The sequence below is a fragment of the Leptidea sinapis genome, chromosome Z (genome assembly GCF_905404315.1).
Source record: "Leptidea sinapis chromosome Z, ilLepSina1.1, whole genome shotgun sequence".
Classification (NCBI taxonomy): Eukaryota; Metazoa; Arthropoda; class Insecta; order Lepidoptera; family Pieridae; genus Leptidea; species Leptidea sinapis.
The window spans coordinates 14312565-14336575 of NC_066312.1; the positions used below are offsets into that span (position 1 = coordinate 14312565).

The window sequence follows — 24011 nt, forward strand, 5'->3', positions numbered from 1 at the left end:
ACTTAATGTGAATTCTAAACCGTACACATATATCTTATAATATACAACTGTCACAAGTCGTTATCCATACATGTTATATTAGAGTTTTGAAGGCTTTTTTAAAGATATGACATAATTGATTTGAAAATGGCTCTCAACAATACTATGCTTGGTGCGATATCCGATGTTGTTAGATGTGTTCGCGAGTTTCGCCTTTAATTATTTATTCGGAAACACACAATCGCACACTAATACATAAATTACATACAAAATTAAAAAAACAATGTCTAAGTGTACAAATCTAATATATAAAATTCTCGTGTCATGGTGTTAAACATTGAACGCCTCCGAAACTTTGTCATCCCCCTAAATGTCACCCCACACGATTTTTTTAATTTTGTGACATTTTTTTTTAATTTGTTTGATTATGAGTCTGCTGTAAAAAATACATACAACTTCAAATTTTCACCCATCTACCATCGTTTCACCAATACAACATTTGCTGGGTCAGCTAGAAACCCATCTGCACCAATGTCAAAGTCTTGTGTTTTGACTTTAACGATTTTCATTTGGTATTATTTATACATATAAATAAAACTGAAGTGAAAATAAATATTTACACGTGGTGTGGGTGGGTGTACGTATACCATTTTTTGTTTTTGAAGTCCTGTTGTATTTCCTGTCCCTGTGTTTGTTCCCACGAACTCCGGCTTTTGAAATTTGACAAAACTGTCACTTGCAGCTAAGCATTGTGCTTATAGGGAATAAGAAGGGCTGTTATTATTTATGAAATAAATTTTCGTTCGGCAAATAAAATTAAAACCTATTAAACAATGAAGAAATCTAATTAGTTATTGGATGGTCAGATTGCCATCTTTATATATATATAATTCTTCTGTACGTGTGTTGACAGTGAATTCCTCTTAAACGGCTAGACCGATTTGAATGAAATCTTTCTGTGTGTGTTGAAGTGGATTCGAGGATGGTTCAAAGTTGAACTATCTCCTAAATGGTTGGACCGATTTTGATGATTTTTTAGTGATCCCGTGAATTTGAGATTGGTTCAGATTCTCAATACAGTCGACATATGATTTTCCTACGTATGTTAGTGATCTCCTCCTAACGTTTGGACCAATTTTTCAAATTTAACACGTGTGTGCAGGACAACGTCTGTTGGGTCCGCTAGTGTTAATAAAAAATATATACCCCCTTATTCATAATAGTCTGCTAACTTAAATCATTGATAATTCTCACTCTGTCTTCTTCTATTGACCTAAGTCAGAATGAGAAAAAACACTCCTAAGCGGCTGTTTAAAGTTAGCGGACCAATATGAATAAGGTGGTTAGACTCTACAAGGCGAGTCGTCCACCACTCGTCTTAAATAAAAATAAGGGAAACATTACTATGAACTGTAAACTATTAACTCGATACCCTAAACATCTATTTTCATGGAAATTCCCCAATAAAGTTATGTAATAAATAACTCCCTAGTAAAAAGAAAATGATAAAAATAAATTAAAAAATAATAAAAGTTATTTAAAGTTGGTTATGTAAGTAAAATACTGCAGGTCAAATATTTGGTCTACATGCTATTTTCATATGCTTAACCTTTATGACGTTGTTGGTAATAATTATTGTGCTCATGATTTTGCTCACACAATGAATGAAACACGTGTGCTACGCATTATAACATCAGGATAACAGATTTTTAAATTTTTTAAATAAATAAAGGCCAAAGTCACGAACTCTTCATCTGTCACTGGTTCGAAACGCGTTAATTTTTCATGTTATCATACGACATGAAGGTGCTATTAGATAATAAACATCTGCTAACCGCTGATTAAACTCATTCATTGCAATGGCGTCATATATTTGTTACCACAGGCGTAAAATATTTTATTTAAAACTAGCTGACCCGACAGACGTTGTTCTGTAGGTATATAATAAATAAAAGAATGTTTTTATATGATATTGTCAATTATGTTATGATAACATCAAAAATTACTTCGTAAAATATGCACCCTGCTGTCGTAATGAAATTGTTTCACAGCAGAACTGTCAAACCGTGCGTCAATAAATTTTCTCATAGAAATTATGTATGGACACATCTAAGGAAAAACAAATTTGTTGTTTTTATTTAATTTAGCAGCAATTTCCTATTTATTCACCTTTCAAACCTTATCTGGACTTCCACAAATAATTCAAGACCAGAATTAGCCAAATCGGTCCAGCCGTTCTCGAGTTTAGCGAGACTAACGAACAGCAATTCATTTTTATATATATAGATAGATAAATTATATTAAGCCTTACATTATATTCGACGTCAGAGTTCCTAAATATCCGTTCCATATCCAATGGATAATCAACGGGACTCTTATTACTACTCTTAGGCCGTTTATTTGACACTGCGCTTCTATCTTACTAACCGCAATGGATCGACTGCGGTGTTGGTTTGCGGCTTAACAACAAATATTAATAAATCTGTTCCGGTAAAACAACAAGTATTAAGAATCAAAATAGATATTTCGATGTTTATTAATACATATTTTTAGCCCTCTCCTGTTTCGCTTACAAAATTATTTAAAAATAGAGAAAGGAAGTTCGAAACTTTTGCTGAGCGTAAAAACATACCGATACTCAATAAAAAATGGACGGTAATTGGGTTTATGTGGTACAATGACGGCGGTCGAAATTTCGAGATCAACATCTAGCTAATTCACGGCTTTCAATGTTCTCTCTCTCACAATCATATGAGCCGGAAGACGCCCACAGATTATTATTTTTCTGATTATTTATGTCATTCATTATTCTTATACCTTTAAGCGAGCAATTCTTGTATATATATATATATATATATTCAGAATCTCGGCGACGGCTCCAACGATTTAAAATTAAATTTATTTGGTATACAGGGGATGTCGGGGGCGATAAATCGATCTAGCTAGGTTTCAATTTAAAAAAAAATGTAGTTTTATCTATTATATTATATTTATATTATATTTTATAAGGTAAATTTCGACATTATATTATACAAGACTATAATAGCTCAGATGGGGCAATGGGTGATCTGGAAAGCAGAAGACCCCGGTTAGAGTCAAGATGTCCTATTAGTATTTTTTTGTTCAAGTTTTGTACCTTCTTAAAAATCTGAGCAAGGCTCGGTCGTCCAGATATTCGATACTGAATCTGCATAATATCAATAGGTCAATCATTAGTTCCGAATCCATAACAAAAACTTATCTGTCACATTCCTACAAACATCAAACTCTTTAACGGCCGTTCCCAATATACTATCTACAGATAGAGATAAATTACTACCTTCTACTGTCAGTAATTAGCTGTCAATAATCTGATGCTGTCCCAATATACCCCCCGATAAGCCATTCTTATCGCCTTATATTGGGACGTGTGAATTGCAATTTCCATACAAACTTGTATCGCTGGTAAGCTATACGTCCACCCAGTGACAGAGAGCGTGTACGGATAAGGTGAGTTACCGTCGATAACTTTATTGGGACAGAAAAGTCAACGATAGTTATGGTTTTTATCTCAAGTAGGTCACAACCGGAAATAGACTGAATATTGGGAACGGCCGTAACACTATGGCGTTTGGTTAAGGTCTATGTTTGTGTGACCCAGCCCAAATGCGCACATTTTACGCGGATATTGTAGTAAGTGGAAAAATTTTAAACAAATTATGTTTTTTTTTATTTACAATTGAATCTGTGTATTAACACGTTAATTAATTAAGTATTAACTTAGAAACATACTTATGTTACATAATATTATTGTTTTCATTATGTTATAAATGTTATTATATTATATTATTGAACAATATTTAAGAAATATATTCATTTATTGAAAACGAGATAAATCCGAGAGGTTTTTCTCGAAAGTATGTATACCTTCTCTATAAAATTTTTTGCCAAATATTTGTGAGTGACTGGGTTACTTTTTGTGTCTTAGTTGTGTTTTGATGATGGCACTGAAACCTGGTGGTTTTTAAAATAAATCCAGTTCTGATGGTTCAGAACTGGATTTATTTTAAAGTCACCATTCCAAAAAATTACAAGTATTGTTTAATTATATCCAAATTGTTATTCAAATAACTAAGTTGTGAGTATATTTATATAAGTACTAGAAGAAATATAAAATCCTATAATGGCTTTTAAATAACTGAAATCAAACAAATAAGTCCGTCTCCTATAACAGGTGTTATTAAAGGGAATGGCGTCGGAGTTAGTAGTAGTTGTTTAATGTTTTAAATACCGTGGATACAAAACACCTGTTCATGTTTTGATGCCAAATCGCCTATTAATGTGTCTATCAGTTTTAATTTTGTGTAAATCTGACCAATCTATTGGTTTGTTAAAATAAATAAAATAGTGTTACTTAGATAATAATGTTGGTCTTATATTTATTTATAGTTTTATTTCCTTACATCTATACATTAAGATATTTACTTATAAATTGTATTTGTTAGTATGTGTTAGTATTCACTATTTTAAATAAAAATATAAATTTTGTTAGTATAATTAGTTATTAATTTCGACATAAGGACCGCCTTTAGCGGTAAAAGCCTCCTCCATTGATTTCCACTTGTTCCTGTCTCTTGCAATTCTTGTCCACATCTCTCCTGCTGTTTCTACTATGTCATCGCTCCATCTCTTATTAGGCCTGCCTCGATTTCGTTTCCTATTTATAGGGTACCAATTCTTTACTACTTTGGACCATCTTTCGTCTTTTGTTCTTTGTATATGTGGTCTTATATGCATGTAGCTATATCATTACCCGTTTGCCCTTCCCTAGAAGACAAGGATGAAATTTCCAAAAAATTAGTTTTTATCATAGATTATTATACAAAAATAGAAAAAAAGTAAGCTTAAGGAGTAAAGTAGTATACTTAGATTTATGGTAAAGACAGAGTTTAGACAATTATATAACAGAACGTCTCCTACTCGAATGTCGAAAATATTCTAATATATAAAATTCTCGTGTCATGGTGTTAAACATTGAACTCCTCCGAATTCTCATGAAATTTTGAGTGCATATTGGGTAGGTCTGAGAATCGGACAACATCTTTTTTCATGCCCCTAAATGTTAAGGGTGGTCCACACGATATTTTTTTTTAATTTTTTTTTTGTTTAATACTGAGTCAGCATTAAAAATAGATACAACTTCAAATTTTCACCCATCTACGATCAACAGTTACTTTTGTATCGCGATTTTAATATCGGCCATACAACGTTTGCTGGGTCAGCTAGTAACAGTATAACAGTGAACTACAATTTTCATTTTCTTTGTAATCAATATATTATTTTGCCAACTTCTTTCTTATATCTAATTAAGGTTAAATAAAACTTCTTAAGGCACGCTTGGCTTTAGAAGTAAGCTGGTGAATGCGTGAGTGCTAGTACTAGTGTTACGCGAAAGGTGATTTCTTAATTATTTCGCAATTTCATTTTGTTCTTGAAGAATTTTTTAAATTATTATTTTATTTTACTACAGTATAAAGCACACTCGTTTTTTACTAGGTTTGTTTACTGCATGTTTCTCTATTTCTAGTTCTATCTTCATCTCCCGAGATAAAATCTTTTGCTTTCGGACAGTATTTCTTCGAAATGTTTCCCTTACTGCTTTGAACACCTTTTTCGTATCAACACGAACAAGTACGTGCACTGCCAGATCTTTCTGTGTCACAAACAGAGGAGGTCTCACTGTACCTATTAATAGTCCGGTACACATACATTTTACAAATACCAAGCGTATGGAGAGTTGTAAAAATTGCATTTGGCTCCGTACCTACTTTGTCTAATGTAATCACAGCGAATCGGTCCTCTTAATCACCATACTCCATTTTAATATCACAAAATATTGTACAATGTATTGGCGCCGAAATGAGTAAACTCAATGAACAATTGTATAAAAATGACAGATTCCAAATTCAAATGTTTTGTTTATTTTTAATTGTAACAGTATTTATGGCCAGACCAAGTATTTTGCTAAGAAGACTGAGGTGAGAAGACTGAAGAATATAATATTTAACATATAATTTTGTTTTGAAGTCAGTGCATCGACAAAATTTGTTATTCACTTCCCCCCTTATTCATAATGGTCCGCTAACTTTAAACAGCCGCTAAGGAGTGTTTTTTCTCATTCTGACTTAGGTCAATAGAAGAAGTTTAATGCTTTAAGTAAGCAGAGTATTATGAATAAGGGGGTTAGTATTTAAGTTAAGTTTGACAGATGATGATATGGTAAAGGTAAGCTTAGTAGAAAAAGTTGACTTCCAATTATGTATATATTAATCATTTAATCGTTATTATATTTTTAATTATTGAGATAGAAATATAATAACCTGTTCTTATTAGCAATAAAATATACAATAAATATAGTCAATATATTTGATCCAAGAGTCGGCAACTTGTTTAGCGTGCATTTGTTGCCCTTGTACCTGATTTGAACCTAGCAATTGACACACCTATCACATGGGACTTGCTCTTACTAATATCAATCAGTACATATAATTTACATCAAATAATAAACTAAGTTTAATTGCAATTTTAAATAACTGGCATAGTATACTACAAGTACCGCGAAATAGTAACAATTGTTAAGAGAGAAAAATACTATTACAATTTAAAGAAATTGTATTTATAGTGTATAGAAATAAACGTCTTATGACCATTCTAATAAGGTCAAGTATTGCTCGGATAAATTGTTCTATTATAGAGTTATTCATAGTATATACCAAAACCGCTATGGTATACTTTTCAAGTTTTAGGAGTGCATCCGTCCTGTTTTTTATGGTACGAACTCGGAAGCAGGATCTGTTAGAACATAATTATAATGATAAAACGAGCAACAAACATTAACTCGTTATGCCTACTATTCGGCTACATTGAGTTAGCCAGTCTTCAATTTACAAATGTATTATGAAAAGAACTGTTAAAAGAAGTTTACGTGCTAAAGGTTATTTACTATATTATAAATGACTTTCTTAATGATACTACAGATTGAGAATGGAGCGACGGCCGTCAGGTCATTTAAAGTATAAATTTAGTTGAATCGAAATTTTACACACAAAAAGCCCTCTGAGTTTCTTGTACCTGGTCTTCTCAGGTTTGAGGCATACATTTCCGAATGGTGGGTAGTTTTTGACTTTCAATAAGTGATATCACATCTTAATTTGAATAAAAATATAAGAATTCGAAAACATAATAAAGTCGATAGCACTAAATAGCGTGAATTTCACCGTCGGCCCATCAGATTACTTTTGCCGTGAAAAAATATTTGAATTTTGAACATATAAAAATTACAGCCGAATTAGTCTTGTCTTTGAAGTCGGTTGAAAACGCAATAGATTTTAATTTATACTGATTTATTTTCGCTTATTGTAGTGCTGCATTATCTTCCATTGGTATGCAAATATTCTTATTAATGTTTTACATGCAGTTTTGTCTAACAAAAGAGATTTACAATGTGCTATTGTAAAGATTTTCAAATTACTTATTTTTAATTCGTCACGGTCTCTTGTACTGTTCTGGTGATTAACGTTTTGTAAATCTAATAGTTTGAGGCAGTTTTTGTATCAGTACTTTAATACTTTATTTCATTTTCTTTTTTACACTCACTGCAAATAACTTAAATTAGTAAATGTACAATATTTATTACATAATACTAACTATTTAAATCGGTTTTGCAGTGATATTAATAGAAGTTGACCTCTGACCCCGAAACTAGTTAAAACTGTACCTTCGGGGTCAGTGATTCCTCGACAAATAATAATAATAAAACTTTATTTCAAAGTAACTACAGACTCATAATAATGTTAATCTTAACTAACTACTTATTACTATTATTTTAGTCACTATTTCTCCATACCATTAGAGATAGAGCACCAGTGACTCATATATTTGCAGTATAACCTGCAAATGACTATGACAAACGAAACAATTAAAATTAAATAAATAAAAAAAAAATGTGTGTGTGAGTGTGTGTAATTGTTAGTGAGTAGGTTACAGTAGACTTTCCGTTTCTGAATATGATAATTATTGTTTAAGATAGGCGGTGAATCAGTATTATCTCATTCGATATTATAACAAGCCAATGATTAGAGTATACAAATGTGATGCTTACTGCTGAACTGGTCGATGAACTGTAATTCGGGACGTGTTATCCTTGGAATAAAATTATGTTTAAAAACCAGCTTGACGGCTTTACAATTCGATCGACCTAATTTAAATAAATTGCATTTGTTGTACTACTCCACATTACTCGCACCATCACACGTCGTCGTAAAATATTAAAAGTTCTTAGGTACCGTTATGAGTTTTAGTACTGCTGGAGTAAATAACTGTTAATTTTAATTTTTTGTTAATACGTTTACTTTGCAATACATCTATGGACAATTTAATACCATATTACAACAGTTTTTTCAGTTTGTCTAATAATGAAATTGTAACTTTTATGTCGTCATTTGTCGACACGGTGATTGCAAAAAGAAATTGTAAAATTATTAGTATAAACTCTTTTTTGAACAATTATATTTAAAAAAAATCCGACGGAGTATTTTTATATAATAACACAATTTACTACTAAAAAATTTGTTCGACGTTGAATTATAATTATTAATAACAGCTCTAGTGTTCAGTGCTCTTCGCTACACCTAAAAACATCTACGAAGGTGTTCGAAAGGTGCAAAATTCATATAAATTCGAGCTATGGTTCAAAATATAAGAATCCATGCCACCAGCGCCACGTATCCGTAACCAACGTAACTATTTTCGTCGGAGTGGTCATGTTGCGTTTTATATGTGTGCAAAATTTCATTTCAATTGGGTTAATGGTTCTCGAGTGCGTACATACTATACGAGAGTCAGGACTTTTTTAATGTAAATTTCGTGCTCTTTGAAGATTTTTTCTCAAAATTACTTAAATATTAGTAATTATTATTAAATTGAACGAAAAACGAAATTCCATTTTTATCCTAACGTGTTATGAACAACTTCAAATTTTTTATGTCAATAAACATCCTCGACATACATTTTTCTAGACGCGTCGCGTCCGTTTCGAATGACGTTTATTAAGAACACGTTTTTAACTTGTAAAGTAACCTATTAAATCATTATTTCTTCAACCAGGAATTTCAGTTATATTTCAATTACATACTCAGTGGTTACTTTAGGTATTATTCCGATTTTAACGTTAATTTGTAGTGTGTTGAGCTGTAAACGTGTTCCTATGAACTCAATGCAACTTAGCAAGGCAATAGAGGTTAACGGAATGCTGTAGAAATGGCTCCGAGGAGCGTAATAAGTGTGAAATTGAATGACAGTATAAGAACTGAGATAAATCTGAGTTTAACTGGAAATAGGAATGATTGTATGATTTTTTTCTTTCTATGTGAGAATCACCGACATAGCCGAATTTATTGCGAAACTGAAGTGGCAATGGGCAGGGCACACAGCTCGACGGACAGATAGCCGTTGGGACAGAAAGTCCTCGAATGGCAACGACGTACCGGAGACGTAGTATCGGTCGGCCCCTAACAAGATGGACCGATGACCTGGTCAGGATCGCCGGAACAGGTTGGATGAGGGCAGCGATCGTCGTCGAGATCCGTGGAGATCTTTGGGGGAGGCATTTGTCCAGCAGACATCCATCTGATATGATGATGATGATGTGGGAATCACTCGACGATAAGTTAAAATTTATATATTATATATATTGGTTCGTCATGATTGATATAAGAAGAAGTTCTTATATCAATCTTATTCATGGAAGAAGACGAACGAGCGTCCTGGTCACTAGATGATAAGTGATCACCCTTGCTCAACAAAAGAATCACAGAAGCATTGCCGGCCGGCATCGTTCTGGAAAAAACACGCAAAAAAGCGTATTCCATAGTTTGGTTGTACGTCGAAGAGAGTTTCTTGTAGACGAATTTCATGAATCCGGATGGTGAGGATGTAGTCCAAGTTTGTTTGAGTTTAAGGAAAATATGATAAAAGAGATTTTTTATTATTATTTTTAAATAACTATTTATTGCAAAGACTTAGGCTGGGTTGCACGAACCATCTTTAGCAATAACAAACATGTTAAACTACGGGTTAAGCAAAAAATGAGTTTGACAATTTGTAGATGACGTCATAACCTTAACTGTTAACCGTAACCATCCAATCTTCGCCGGTTAAAGCTATTGTTCGCGTTAAGTAGCTAGTCATGTCAGCTGCACGAAGCACACATATACCTACATACACATAAACGTTCATACGAACATAAACATCGACTACTAAGACGCGCCCACGCATTGCCGATCGGTCGCAGGTGTGATCTCGCTGACATACCGTCTGACTCTCCGTAGGGCTCATAGAATAAGTCATAATAAATTAGCATTCAGTGTTAAGACATTCGTTAGGTTACAACCAGTAGGATATAAGATTTCGAGAGTGTTTATGCCCTTATTTCCCCCAAATCGGGTACACACAAGTTTTCAATACAATTCACAGGTATCTTTATTATTACTACTGTTGGTAACTATCTTATGTGAAAGCAGATGTTTTGAGTTTCACGTTTAGAAGGATATTGCAATTTTACAAATAACTTTTTTTGCTGAGAAGGTTACGAAGAAACAAATAGACTACTGTGTATATTTATTGTATATTTATATATATATACAGAGCCGATAAAATTTATAAAGCGATACAATATATTATCAAACAATCACCTAGACCTATGATTTAAAGAATTTTATTGAATTTTTGCACTTAAAACGTATCTGCCTAAACCTCGGCGATGATATGATATAATTTATTCTAAAGCAAATTTACGAGATTCGCTAACATTATTAACCTGTTTGCGATTAAAATTTTGGTGAAGTCGAGGTGAACTACTGCATTAAAAATTATAATTGTATTGCTTCGTTATACTAATAAGTGCTTAGTATTTATAATACCTATGTATTATTTCTGAAGTGTTCCTCTCCAAATCAATGGCCCTCTTTCAGAAAGCATGTTCTAACATTTAACTAAGTGTTCGATCGTTTGATAACAGCTGCTAGTAAAAATGATAATGCCGTTATCGACCGATCGTCGCCATGACCTTGTTATCTATCAGTGCCTTGCACCAAACATTTTTAAAGCCTTTACACACAGATTTTTTAGATATAATAGTACGGTAAGTAAATATATTTAAGATGAAACAAATAATTAATGCAATACTTAAAGATACTTAGGTTGCTATGTGATTATTAGCATTAAAAAATTGTGTAGTTAAGTATGCGGCTATTTATCACTTTGATTACTACATGACCTAAACGAGACTGGAAAATGCCGTGAAATGATCATGAAAAACTTAATTTTAATATCAGCCAGATGTATACATATTTTTTTTACTCACCATATTATAATTCGAGTGCTGCATATCCTATTCCCAAAACGGCTTTATTAATGTCTTCTTGTGAGTGCCGGCTTGTCATTTATTGCGCTATCGTACACCAAAATGAAATTAACTCTTCAGAACTATTACAACTATTTTACATTTAAAAGTTAATCTTCAAGTCACGTGGCCTGGCACGATACTAGTGGAAGCATTTTCATTGCAATTTCGATGATTTTTGATCAGGTCACGTGTCCTGACGCGAGTTTAACAATAGGTACGAGATATAAACCCATTCCAAGAAAAGTGCTCACGCCGCTAAAGATGTTTTAACTTTGAAAGAAACTAGTCGTGGTAGTCGTGAAACTCCTTTCTGATGTTTAAGGCTATTTCTTCTTCTGCTAATAAGGGATTAGAATCAAAGTATGTATCAGTTTATAAAAAATATAAATATATTTACAGAACTGACTGTCTGATTCATTGAAACACAAAGTTGACACAATTGGTGCAACAAACTTAAAATTTTGCACAGTTTCCTGAAATAACATTAATGCAAGACAATTTCACCTCAAAGGGGATAAAATAAGGGATATATGCTTGTAACTCCGACCGCTACATAGTATGGGTAAATAATTATTATCAAAGTCAAAGTCAAAAATATTTTATTGACATAAAATCAAAAGATTGCTCTAAAGATATCACTTGTACATTTATAATCTTTATTGTTTTAACTGGCAGTTAAAACTTTATTGTTTTGGGCAGAGGTATACAACACATATATTATTATGGTTATTTTGTTAAAGCATAATTAATAATGTTCGTTATTTCATTTTTCAAAGTAAAAGTTAATATTTCAACCGTCGCATTTTATGTGAAATGCATGAGTATTGTTTGTCGGCCCCGCCTTAATAGCGTCGTGGATTGATCACTGGAAAAACTGTAGATATTTGCGTAAAATTATGATGTTTAAGTTATTTCATCGTTACAATTTGTGTTTAAAATATTTGTTTATTCCTGCTGCCGAATTCCACCTTCGCACGACACGCCACAAGTAAGGATATCATCCCCACCATCTAGATGTGTGGCGGTCCTTCACAGTGCGGTTTTCAAGGAGCTTCCTTCCACGTACTACATAGCTGTGAAATGAACTTCCTTGTGCGGTGTTTCCGGGATGATACGACATCCTTTATCTTACCTTATAACTTCCCTTATAAATTGGTACCTTCAAAAAAAGCGCGAATACCTGTACGGCAACGGTCCTGTGATTCCTCCAGAGGAACATTGTATTATATTTTAGTTAAGTATTTGAATTCTTATAAATTATTTATTTATTTTCTCAATTCTTTTCGTGTAACGGTTAAATTTCATATGAAAAAATCAAGACTCATGATTATTACTATCAAAAATTTTGCGAATTGCACAAAATTTGTAGACACAAATCGAGTTCAAAAAGCATCGATTGGGGAACTACACATAAATATATCTTTTCAGTAAACTTGTATATTTTCCGTTCATTTTATATAAATTTTGTAGGTTATTTGGCATATCGTTTAAAATATCAGGTATTCTATTTACTAATCATTCTTGTGCCATAGATGTTTAAGGTCCTTGAAATTATATAAAATCTCTCAGATTTTATTAAATTACTGGGCCTTTGATGATGAATGAAAAATGATGGTTCAACTTCTCTTAGAATTAAATATCTAACTTTGACATATACATTAATAAAAAAATATACATATTGAAATAAAATAGCACCTCTGAAGTGATCTGACGATAAAGACGAAAAGTATACATCGGAACTCTTTAGAATGAATAATATCCTAGCCAAGTTAAGGTTTATTGGAATTATCATTATACGAACTTTCAAGGAATAATCCGAGATACCGAGTCGTAATTGTGCTACAAATCATATTATATATGTGGACTTAATTGGCTCTTAACAATAAGTTGCAATCCAGGCTATATCGTCGTACACGTGTAAGTTCTTGTGAAAAAAAAATACTATTTTAAAAAATATTTTAACGAACTAGCTTATGAAAACTGACGTAAAGTTAAATTAAGTAAATTAATAATTTTAAATAGGGACCAATTCTCCAAAACCAATTTAAGTTCTTTTATTTTTGTAAAATATGTTTCAATTTACATGGATTCTTGATGTGTTCACATTAATCTGCAAACTGGAATTCTACAAAGCTAATAAATTTTCCTCGGGGAATATAATATTGTAGCGTTCGTAGAAAATTGCTACGTTAATACTACGTTAGATAGGATTCGTAGTCACATGCTCCTATTTACATCCCTAAGATAGTATATTATATTATTATACAGGATGTCCCAAAGTTATGGGACATGAAGGGAAAGTACCTTAAATATCGAAGATAGGCTATTTTACTGAAAGAAGACTTTATGTTATTTTTAAAAGGTAGTACTTCTGCATTCAAAGATTTTCAAAAAATTACTTGCCTCGTCTGGGAATCGAACCGACAGAAATGTAAAAAAAAACACACCTACTTTTATAATGTCAATCGAAAGAATGGCCAAAAACTAATAACTCTTCTTAAGTAACATAGTACTTTAAAAGAAACAACAACGTAAAATGAATGTTTTCCTACTTGGATTGGTACGAATGGACCGATTAGATGGCCGGCCAGATCCCCGGACCTTACAGCATTAGATTTCTTCCTTTGGGGATACGTGACAGATATGCTATACAAAAAACGATACGAGAACGTGGGCGAGGGTGGGCGATTTGCATAAGACAAGAGGGATCACATTTTGAGCATTTAATGAATTAATTTACAAAAAAATACCCACTTAATTGACTACTTTCTTTTAAAATACTATGTTACTTAAGAAGAGTATTAGTTTTTGGTCATTCTTTCGATTGACATCATAAGAGTAGGGGTGTTTTTTTTTACATTTAAGTCGGTTCGATTCCCAGACGAGGCAAGTAATTTTTAGAAAATCTTTGAATGCAGAATTACTAATTTTTAAAAATAACATAGTCTTCTTTCAGTAAAATAGTCTGTCTTCGATATTTAAGGTACTTTCCCTTCATGTCCCATAACTTTGGAACACCCTGTATATGCATCCATATACATATAATACAATATTATAAAGTTATTATGCCCGTAAAGAGGTAGAGAGATACTCGTATGATTATAGAAATATTAATATTTGTATTTATTTCATCACATTGCATTTAAATAAGGTGTTTCTGTTTCTGTTATATTTGTACACATTTATTTTATAACATATATATTATTATTTATATAATTCTCTAGGTTGTGATCGTTCATAGTTTAGAGCTATTTCATAATACTTTACTAGGGTAAATAAACATTAATGTAATTAGAAAACACTTGCAAAGCATCTTTCGAAAATCGAACAAACTGTAATATTTTAGTATTTATCTGCTTGAAAGCACGAGTCGCGGTAATCTCTTATAACATCAAGCTTGTTTATTATCATCATCATCGTCATTTCAGCGGAAAGACGTCCACCGCTAGATAAAGGCCTCCCCCAAAGATCGCAATGACGATCGGTCCTGCGCTGCCCTCATCCAACCTATTCCGGCGAAATTGACCAGACCGTCGCGGTTGGTCCATCTTGTGAGAGGCCTACCAACATTTGGTCTTCCGGTACGTGGTCGCCATTCGAGGACTTTACTGCACTAACAGCCATCTGTGCGTCGAGCTATGCTCTGCCCACTGCCACTTCAGTTTCGCAACCATCTGGGCTATATCAGTGACTTTGGATGTTTATACTCCAATGAAATTGAAAAATAAATTAAAGGAATTTGCATTAAACTACAAAAAACCTATGATTCATTGTCATAGCTATTCAAGGTTGTTTCTTTCCGAAACATGCGTTTTGTACATTTATGTACCTATGTTTAAGTAAGTATGTTGTATTAAATATATCTTTATCAAGCAACCCATAGCAAAGGCTATCCTTTGTTTGGGGCAAGATAATTTGTGTAAAAGTGTTTCATTATTATTATTTTAAATAAGAAAAGGCCATGAAACTGAAGCGGAAAATACTGAAAAGGCATCGTTATCATTTATAATTATATCTCAAGTTATGAAATAATTACTAGTGACACTTATTGTAATGCGAGCTCGTGAGATGTGCATTCGATCGTGAATCTACGACATAGATGTAGTATCTGTTATTGAATAAATGTGACTTGATTGCCCTGCTTAAGAGACAATATTCTATGTACGACTTGCAGCGCGGCAGTAGGACAGATTGTCTCGTGACAAACAGCCGACTGGGCGGGCAACTAACATGAATGAAGAACCTAGTCCGCACCGCCCAGTAATGCAATATCATAGGCCGATTGATAACCGCGAACAGGTAATTATTGTTCAACCGATGCATTTTGATCATGGTATGTAATTATAACAAATAAATTAACTGTTAGCTGCATGGATGTTTTTAGTCTCAAATTAAAAGATTTTAGACTGTTTTAAATTCATATACAATTGACTTCATAATTTTTTTGAATGATAATTATATGCTTAAAATTGATATTAAGCCCATCAGATATATAAGTAATACTTAATTAATATATCTTAATAAACGAAATATTAGCAAAATCTATAGAAAAAATAAATGCTAAACATGCGATATAAATTTGTTTGAATTGAAGATGTTATTGTCATTACTAACTATCAAGTTTTAAATTATAATTAAAGTTTTTAATTTTGGTCACGTTATTTTTTTGCATTAAAGAGTACAACAATTTCTAAATAATACTAAATTCTAGAATGAAAAAAGTAGTTATGACAGTTCTATCACTGAGTGATTGTTTCGAAGAGCTGATTGACATGATTGTTTCCGATACCTCCTCTCGACCACAAACTTAGATAACATCTTTACCATCTGTTCTTGTCTGTCTGGCGTTCTTCTTCAGTGCGGTTATTCAATTAACTTTCTTCTGCTTAGAACCAAAGAATGGAATGAGCTTCCTTGCGTGGTTTTTCTAGGACAATCCGACAAGGATACGTTATAAAAAATGCGGCCTAGTGCGGGTCGGACTTGCCCATTAAAAATTGTTAAGTTGGCATTCCCAAATCGAACTGGTCATAACCAGGGTGAGAAAACTTATGTGGATTTTTAAAACTCTGCGGCACGTTATGCACAGTCCTTAATAAAATATACATCGCTTTGGCTCAATCAGTGATCACCTACTGCATCCCGGTATGGGGCGGTGCAACTAAGATAAGCCTCTTAGAATTGAAAAGAGCTCAAAGAATACTTCTCAAGGTCATGTACTTCAAACCTTTAAGATTTCCAACTGATTCACTCTATTTGACTTGTAATCTTTTGACAATTAGGAAACTTTATGTTCTTAACATCATTTCAGCCGTCCACAAGTCACTTCCGCTAGATCACGCCAAATTGATCAGTAGAAGAAATGATAAAGTAGCAGATACCATTACTGTTCGCACTACTTTTGCTGAACGACAGTTTAGCTGTCAATCAGTGTTCTTATATAATAAACTAAATCGTGTCCTAAATATACATCCTATGACATCACATCTATGCAGAAAAGCTTTAAATAATTGGCTAACTTGTCTTGCTTATGATGAAGTGGAAAATCTCCTGATCAGACTGACATGATAAACACACGCATTGCATAGATGGATTGGGTCCAAAGGTCCAATTCAAACCCACATCCACACATTCACTCACTCACTCACTCACACACACACACACACACAATTAATTGTAAATTGTAAAATTTGGTTTCTAATCATATCTAAGTTGCGAGATATTCCCAATACAAGTGTCCTAAGACAACTTACTAGGAAGTCTCAACCACTAAAAAATGTATATGTAATCTTTGAAATAAACGAAATTTATTTATTATTTATTTATTTATTAAGGGTTCCGTAGCAGCAAGTAACATAGCATAAAAGTTATGTAGAAAGGAAAATGACATTAAATTACTTAAAAGGAAAAGGCAAAAGTCTTTGCTCAAAATTTATACGCATATAAAAAAAAACTTCTTACTAGATCTCGGTCAAACCAATTTTCGATGTAAGTTTGCATGGTAATGTACATCATATCTGTTTTTAGTCTTATCATTTTCTTATTTTAGAAGTTACAGGGGGGGGGGGGGGGGACTACATATTTTACTACTTTGGAAGTGTTCTATCGTGCAAATTTTTCAGTTTAGAAAAAATGATTAGAAACGTCAATATAATTTTTGAAGACATCCACTGATAAACCACATGCAAAACGTATGGGTTTGATGAAAAAGTTTTTTTGAGTTTCAGTTCTAAAAGTATGGGGAACCGCCAAAATTTTTCAATTCTATTTTTGTGTAAAAATGTTGACGAGGTTCACAGAATACAGCTACATACCAAGTTTCGACATTATAGTTTTGGAAAAAAGTGGTTGTGACATATACAGACGGACAGATAGACATGACGAAACAATTAGGGTTCCGATTTTTTCCATTTGTATACGGAACCTTAAAAAGCGCAAACACTTTCTCTGATTCCCCTGGCTTCATCAAGCAGTAGTCTGCATCTAACGTGATAACGTGTAACCTATATGTTGTATTTACCTCTTGGTAATACTCATGCAAATCAGAATTAAATCTTTTCATAGTTTTAAGTTTTTTAACTGCAAAAGAACATTTTCAAAGTAAAGCTAAAAAAATGCTATCTAGAAGCTATATATATATTAAGTTAATTTTGTTCATTGAATAAATAAATAACATACATACAAACCAACAAAACACACAAAAAAATTCTATAAAGTTCTTTTTTGGACTCTATATTGTTTGTTGAACAAAAATATATTCAATGTGCAGTTCTTTGTTACTATTTTATTTTAAGTGTAGATGTATACATCTACACTTAAAATCTATAGATAAAGTGAAATATAAAACTTCGACAAAAATTATTATAAAAATACTAGCTGACCCAGCAAACTTCGTATTGCCATATAACATATTAAAAAAAATCAATTACTAAAATTTTGACGCAACCGATTCTCAGACCTACCAAATATATCGTACTACAATTATTGTATTCGATTGCCATCTTGCAACCCTATATCGATATGGTGGATGGAACATAATAATATAAAAATCGTGATATAAAAATTGTTGTAGATCGTAGAAGGGCGAAAATTTAAATTTGTATGTATTTTTCAATGCTGAATCATAATAATATAAAAATAAAAATAAATGTAAGAAAAAAATTGGGAATTTGAAAAATAGATAGTAGCCGATTCTCAGACCTACTCAATATGCATATAAAATTTGGTCAAAATCAGTAAAGCCGTTTCGGAGGTGTAAGGTAACATTGTGACACGAGAATTTTTTATATAAGATATAACTATTCAAAGTTAAAAATAACCATTAAAGTGAAGATTCATTATGCACAACATAATACCAGAATGCCAACTGATTCTGTACGTTGCAAATATTCTACAAAGCAGCGAAACAGCTTTTGATGTGTCTGCAAAATAACTCAGGTTATTTTATTTTTTAAGAAATGAATAGATTTGGAAAATGTTGAGCTTTAATGAGAAGAAGTGGCAGGAAACTCATTCCCACTCTTTGTAAATCAACACTTACAGCTTCATCGTTTTACGAAACATTTCAATTACAATATAATGTAAAGTGATGCAACAAAAATACGTCAAATGCCTTATACGAGTTAGTGAAAAAAAAAAAAGTAAATGTAAATTACTAAGTAAAAACATAAGAGTTATTGGGTACAGTAGATGCATCAATCCACACACATCGTAAATAAGTAAAGGTTATTAAGTGAGAATTTTGTATATTTAATATCTTCTTAATATATTATATATCTTCTTACATATAAAATTCTCTTGTCCCGGTTTTTGTTACCAAACTCCTCCGAAACAGCTAAACCAATTGGTTTGAAAATTAGTGTGTATATCGGTCTTAGAATCGGCCAACATCTATTTTTCATACCCCTATATGATAAGAGTCATCCATCCCTATATAGTTTTTTTTTAATATTTTGACAATGTTTTTTTAATTTATTATGATTTAGTATTAAAATACATACTACTTCAAATTTTGACCCATCTACGATCAACACCTATTTTTGTAACTCTATCCCATCCACACATAAAGGCATGAAAGGCATTTATTTTCTCAAAATTGATTGCTTTAAAATTCTTTTTAATGTCATTTCTAATATACTAGACGCTTCGGGACAAAAATGACGCTCAGAGCGGCGCAAGAAACTCTCCCAACATTCTTTTTTTTGCGCTCTTTTAAATAAAAATTTAAAATATTGTACTGTCATTGCTATTGCTATAAAATAAACATAATCTAGCCCCAGGCTGTCGGATCACTTAGATATTCATTTATGTGAAGTAGTAGGATTTACGACGAAGCCATTTTTTAATAAAATATTTAAATTTGTTTATAATTAATGCCTGAACAGTGGCTCGGCCTTAATTATAAAAGTGTATACACTTGCCCTTAAAGCTATTACGGATCGCAATGGAGTTTTAAAATGGCAATCGAATATAATGATTATTGTAGTACGATAAATTTTATCTACGATTTATTTGGTTGGTCTGAGAATCGTTCGTCATCCATATTTTATACCCCAAAAATTTTGATTATTGATATTTTTTATTACTTTATATGGCAATATAACGTTTACTGGGTCATCTAGTAATATTTATAAATCAAGTGCCCTGATGTTTGTTTCCAGTGAACTCCTAAACTAATAAACGGATTATAATGGGGATTACTTCATGGAGTGCAGTTTAGTCCAACTTGAGAGATAGGATAGTTTTTATTTCGATTTGGGACCCATAATTATTTTCAATATATTTTTTTTTATGTACATATTTTCCATGAGAGAATTTATTGACGCACGGTGACATTCAGGTTTGACAGTTCTGCTGTGAAACAATTTCATTATAACAACGGGGAGCATATTTTACGAAAGAATTCTTGATGTTATGAAATATTATTGACAAATTCATAAAAACCAGTATTTTATTTATTATGAACAGAACAATATCTGTCGGGTCAGCTAGTTCATATATTATAGTAAAATCATAAATGCCTGTAAAATAAATATTTTTCATAAAACAATATAAACATATTTTTCTGTTCGATTTCTGTGTATGTTTGTGTATACAGGGTGTCCCAAAGTTATGGGACATGAAGGGAAAGTACCTTAAATATCGAAGATAGTCTATTTTACTGAAAGAAGCCTTTATGTTATTTTTAAAAGTTAGTAATTCTGCATTCAAAGATTTTCAAAAAATTACTTGCCTCGTCTGGCAATCGAACAGACTTAAATGTTAAAAAAAAATACCCCTACTCTTATGATGCCAATCGAAAGAATGGGCCAAGAACTAATAACTCTTCTGAAATAACATAGTATTTTAAAAAAAAGTAGTCAATTAAGTGATTATTTTTTGTAAATTAATTAATTAAATTTGATTTTAATGAGTCCGCTGCCTGTTGATTTTCTTATCATTTTATGGTGAATACTCGATATGATATGGCACAATTCTGTTTGTAACTCGCCCACGTTCTCGTATCGTTTTTTGTATAGCATATCTTTCACGGATCCCCAAAAGAAGAAATCTAATGGTGTAAGGTCCCGGATCTGGCCGGCCATCTAATCGGTCCATTCGTACCAATCCAAGTAGGAAAACATTAATTTTACGTTTTTTCTTTCTTTTAAAATACTATGTTACTTAAGAAGAGTTATTAGTTTTTGGCCATTCTTTCGATTGGCATTACAAAAGTAGGGATGTTTTTTTTACATTTCAGTCGGTGGGATTCCCAGACGAGGCAAGTAATTTTTAGAAAATCTTTGAATGCAGAAGCACTAACATTTAAAAATAACATAAAGTCTTCTTTCAGTAAAATAGCCTATCTTCGATATTTAAGGTACTTTCCCTTCATGTCCCATAACTTTGGGACACCCTATATATATATTATGTATTTTTGTATTAAAATAATATGCAATGAAATCTTAATTTGTTGTGTTATTCAGGATGCATAGTAAAATAATAGATTAAAACACGCTTGAAACCAAAACCGAACTTCTGCTAAAACGTACAAAATGGTTTTCAATATGTTTAAATTAGGAATATTATAATTAACACAATAATGTATTTAATTGTAAAAAATCAATAATTTAACTATTTATTATTTTTCTTTTTAAGTCTAAACACTATGATAATTTCGTCATCATCAGCCGGAAGACGTCCACTGCTGAACAAAGGCCTCCCCTAAAGATTTCCACGACAGTCGGTCCTGCGCTACCCTCATCCAACGTATTCCGGCGATCTTGACCGGGGGCCTATCAGTGTGTCTTCCGGTACGTGGTCGCCATTCGTGGACTTTACTGCCCCAACGGCCATCTGTCCGTGGAACTATATGCCCTGCCCACTGCCACTTCAGTTTCGCAATCATTTGGACTACGGATCTCCTCATTTCTGATTCGATCTCGCAGGGAAACTCCAAGCATAGCCCACTCCATGCACGCGTGTATTAGCATGCACCTTCATCCTTGGCACAAACACTCTGGGTATCATACATACAAAAAAATTGTTTATCCTGAATAATTTGGAAAGAAAATGAGAAAGTCTATACATTGAATTACTGAAGCGTGGTCCATTATCCGACATAAATGAAATTATTTTGATATTTTTAATTGGACTCATGTGGAATCCCACGTAAACGAAATCGTGGGTATAAGATAGTTAATAATAAGTTAATTTAAAAAACTTTAAAAATATTATTCCATTGCTATTGCGTTCAAGTGAATTCTTTATTCTTAAGATGGTATGAACAGTCCAGCTTAAAATTGAATCATCATTTTGAATTTTCTTTTCTCCTTCTATTGTTATTTTTCTGGTTAGTAAGGACGCTGTGATAATTCCTTAGTTAACCGGACGTAAAGACGCCCTGTTTCGCCTTTCAATATTATTGTCTCAACTTCATGAGGTTTGTGAAAATAGTTTTGGAAAATTCACATATGAAAACTTATTTTGAGTCTTAGATGAATATTCTGAATAGTATGTATATTACGGACATATGCTCGCATTAAATTAGATTTTTTATGACTTTTCCTTGAACATAAGAATGGACGCATTGTATTCAATAAATCGCAATTGTATATTTAGCAGGTCTGTGATAAAGCTCATGTTTTTGTCAACAAAAGGTTTGACCGACGTTGAGTGCATAGTATTATGAAAAAGCCTTGACCTGAGACAATACTTCTTGTTATTGTTTTCAATCTGATCATATCTCAAGTTTGTTTCGTTTCAAACTGTTTTCGAAGTTGCTTGACGCTTGTGGTCGTTTTGTAGTTGATTTGTAATTGTTTTTTCTATCAAATATTTCGTACGAAATATGTATACACCGCCGCTTTAGCTGGATCAAAATATCGGGAAAATATAAATTAATTTAGTGAGTATTTTTGATAATAATAATTACGTATTCTAATTCAAAATTCAAATATATTCACTCAAAATAGGAAATGATATCACTTATTAAAAGTTTGAAACTACCGATTTGAAAATGTGTGCCCTAGATCTGAGAAGAACGGGTGCAAGAAACTCAGTGGGCTCAAAAATATAGTAACAATGTAATATCGTACAATAAAATTTATTATTGCGTAGCCTGATGGCGGTCGCTCCATTCCCAATCAGTGGTATGATTAGGAAAGTCAATATTATGAAATAGTAACCTTTATCGCAAAAACGTTTATTTTACAATTATTTTCAATATAGTACAGTAAAACATTTGTTTTGAACATTTTCTGGGATCTTGATGTAAAAGCATATTATACATCACCCTACAAATGACTTACTAACTCGACTTAGCGGAGTAGTAGGCATATTAAGTTTATGTTTGTTCCTGGTGTTACTTTCTCTCTCTACTAACGCACCGTTATAGCTCTCTCTTCTTACTTACTTACATTAATATAAATGAATGAATAATTAAAAAAAAATGAGCATGTACTACCATTATTTTCAGTTTTGTTAATCTGCGTGTATATCGTGTAGTAAATAGTACGAGTATTACATGATATCGCCTGCCCTTCAAATTGATAATATTGACGACACCTGTCTCGGTTTACTCAATTGATTGCGTTTCCAATGCTGTTTGTTGAAAAATCTAAATTGAAAACAAATAGTTCACTTGGATTAAACATATTGTTTGAGTTTAACAATTTCCAATTATAGAGCTTATTTTCCGTTCCAATTATTTTTCTTTGAAATAATCAAATACTACCATATCATTAAGCTTACGATGTCAGTTTTCCTGATAAAGGGAAATTTATAATACAGTAATATTTTAATTTTAAACTTTTATGATTCTGTTGTTAGATATTCTGGTGAAGCACTTAAAGTTCTTCTTTGATTAATTCATTTGAATTCCACCTTTATTTGCCCAGTTTTTGAAATTAACTTTATTATAATTATCTTAAGAGCAGTAGTTAAGGGGGTGGGTTGATATTTGCATATTAATTTTTAATCTAAAAATTATACAAACATTTATGTATAAAATAAACATGATAGTGTGATTGATTGTTCATTAAGTGCTAAAGTATTTATTAGATTCCCTGAAGGCAATCTTATTTTATTATTAAATTCTCAAGTAAAATTT

At 32.2% G+C, this 24011-nt stretch overlaps 1 protein-coding gene across 5 annotated transcripts in view; it reads left to right on the forward strand.

Annotated features, from left to right (window-relative positions):
- LOC126978547 (anion exchange protein 3-like) overlaps nt 1-24011 on the forward strand; it is an 84014-nt gene that overhangs the window by 21790 nt on the left and 38213 nt on the right. For 2 of the 5 annotated variants that reach the window (XM_050827476.1, XM_050827480.1), the window contains exon 1: nt 15638-15721. The exons of the other annotated variants lie outside the window; for them this stretch is intronic. In XM_050827476.1, the coding sequence (XP_050683433.1) occupies nt 15653-15721 (69 nt within the window). In that variant the 5' untranslated portion in view covers nt 15638-15652. Of the gene's footprint in view, nt 1-15637; nt 15722-24011 lie in introns of those variants that run through there. 5 annotated transcript variants of the gene reach the window in all.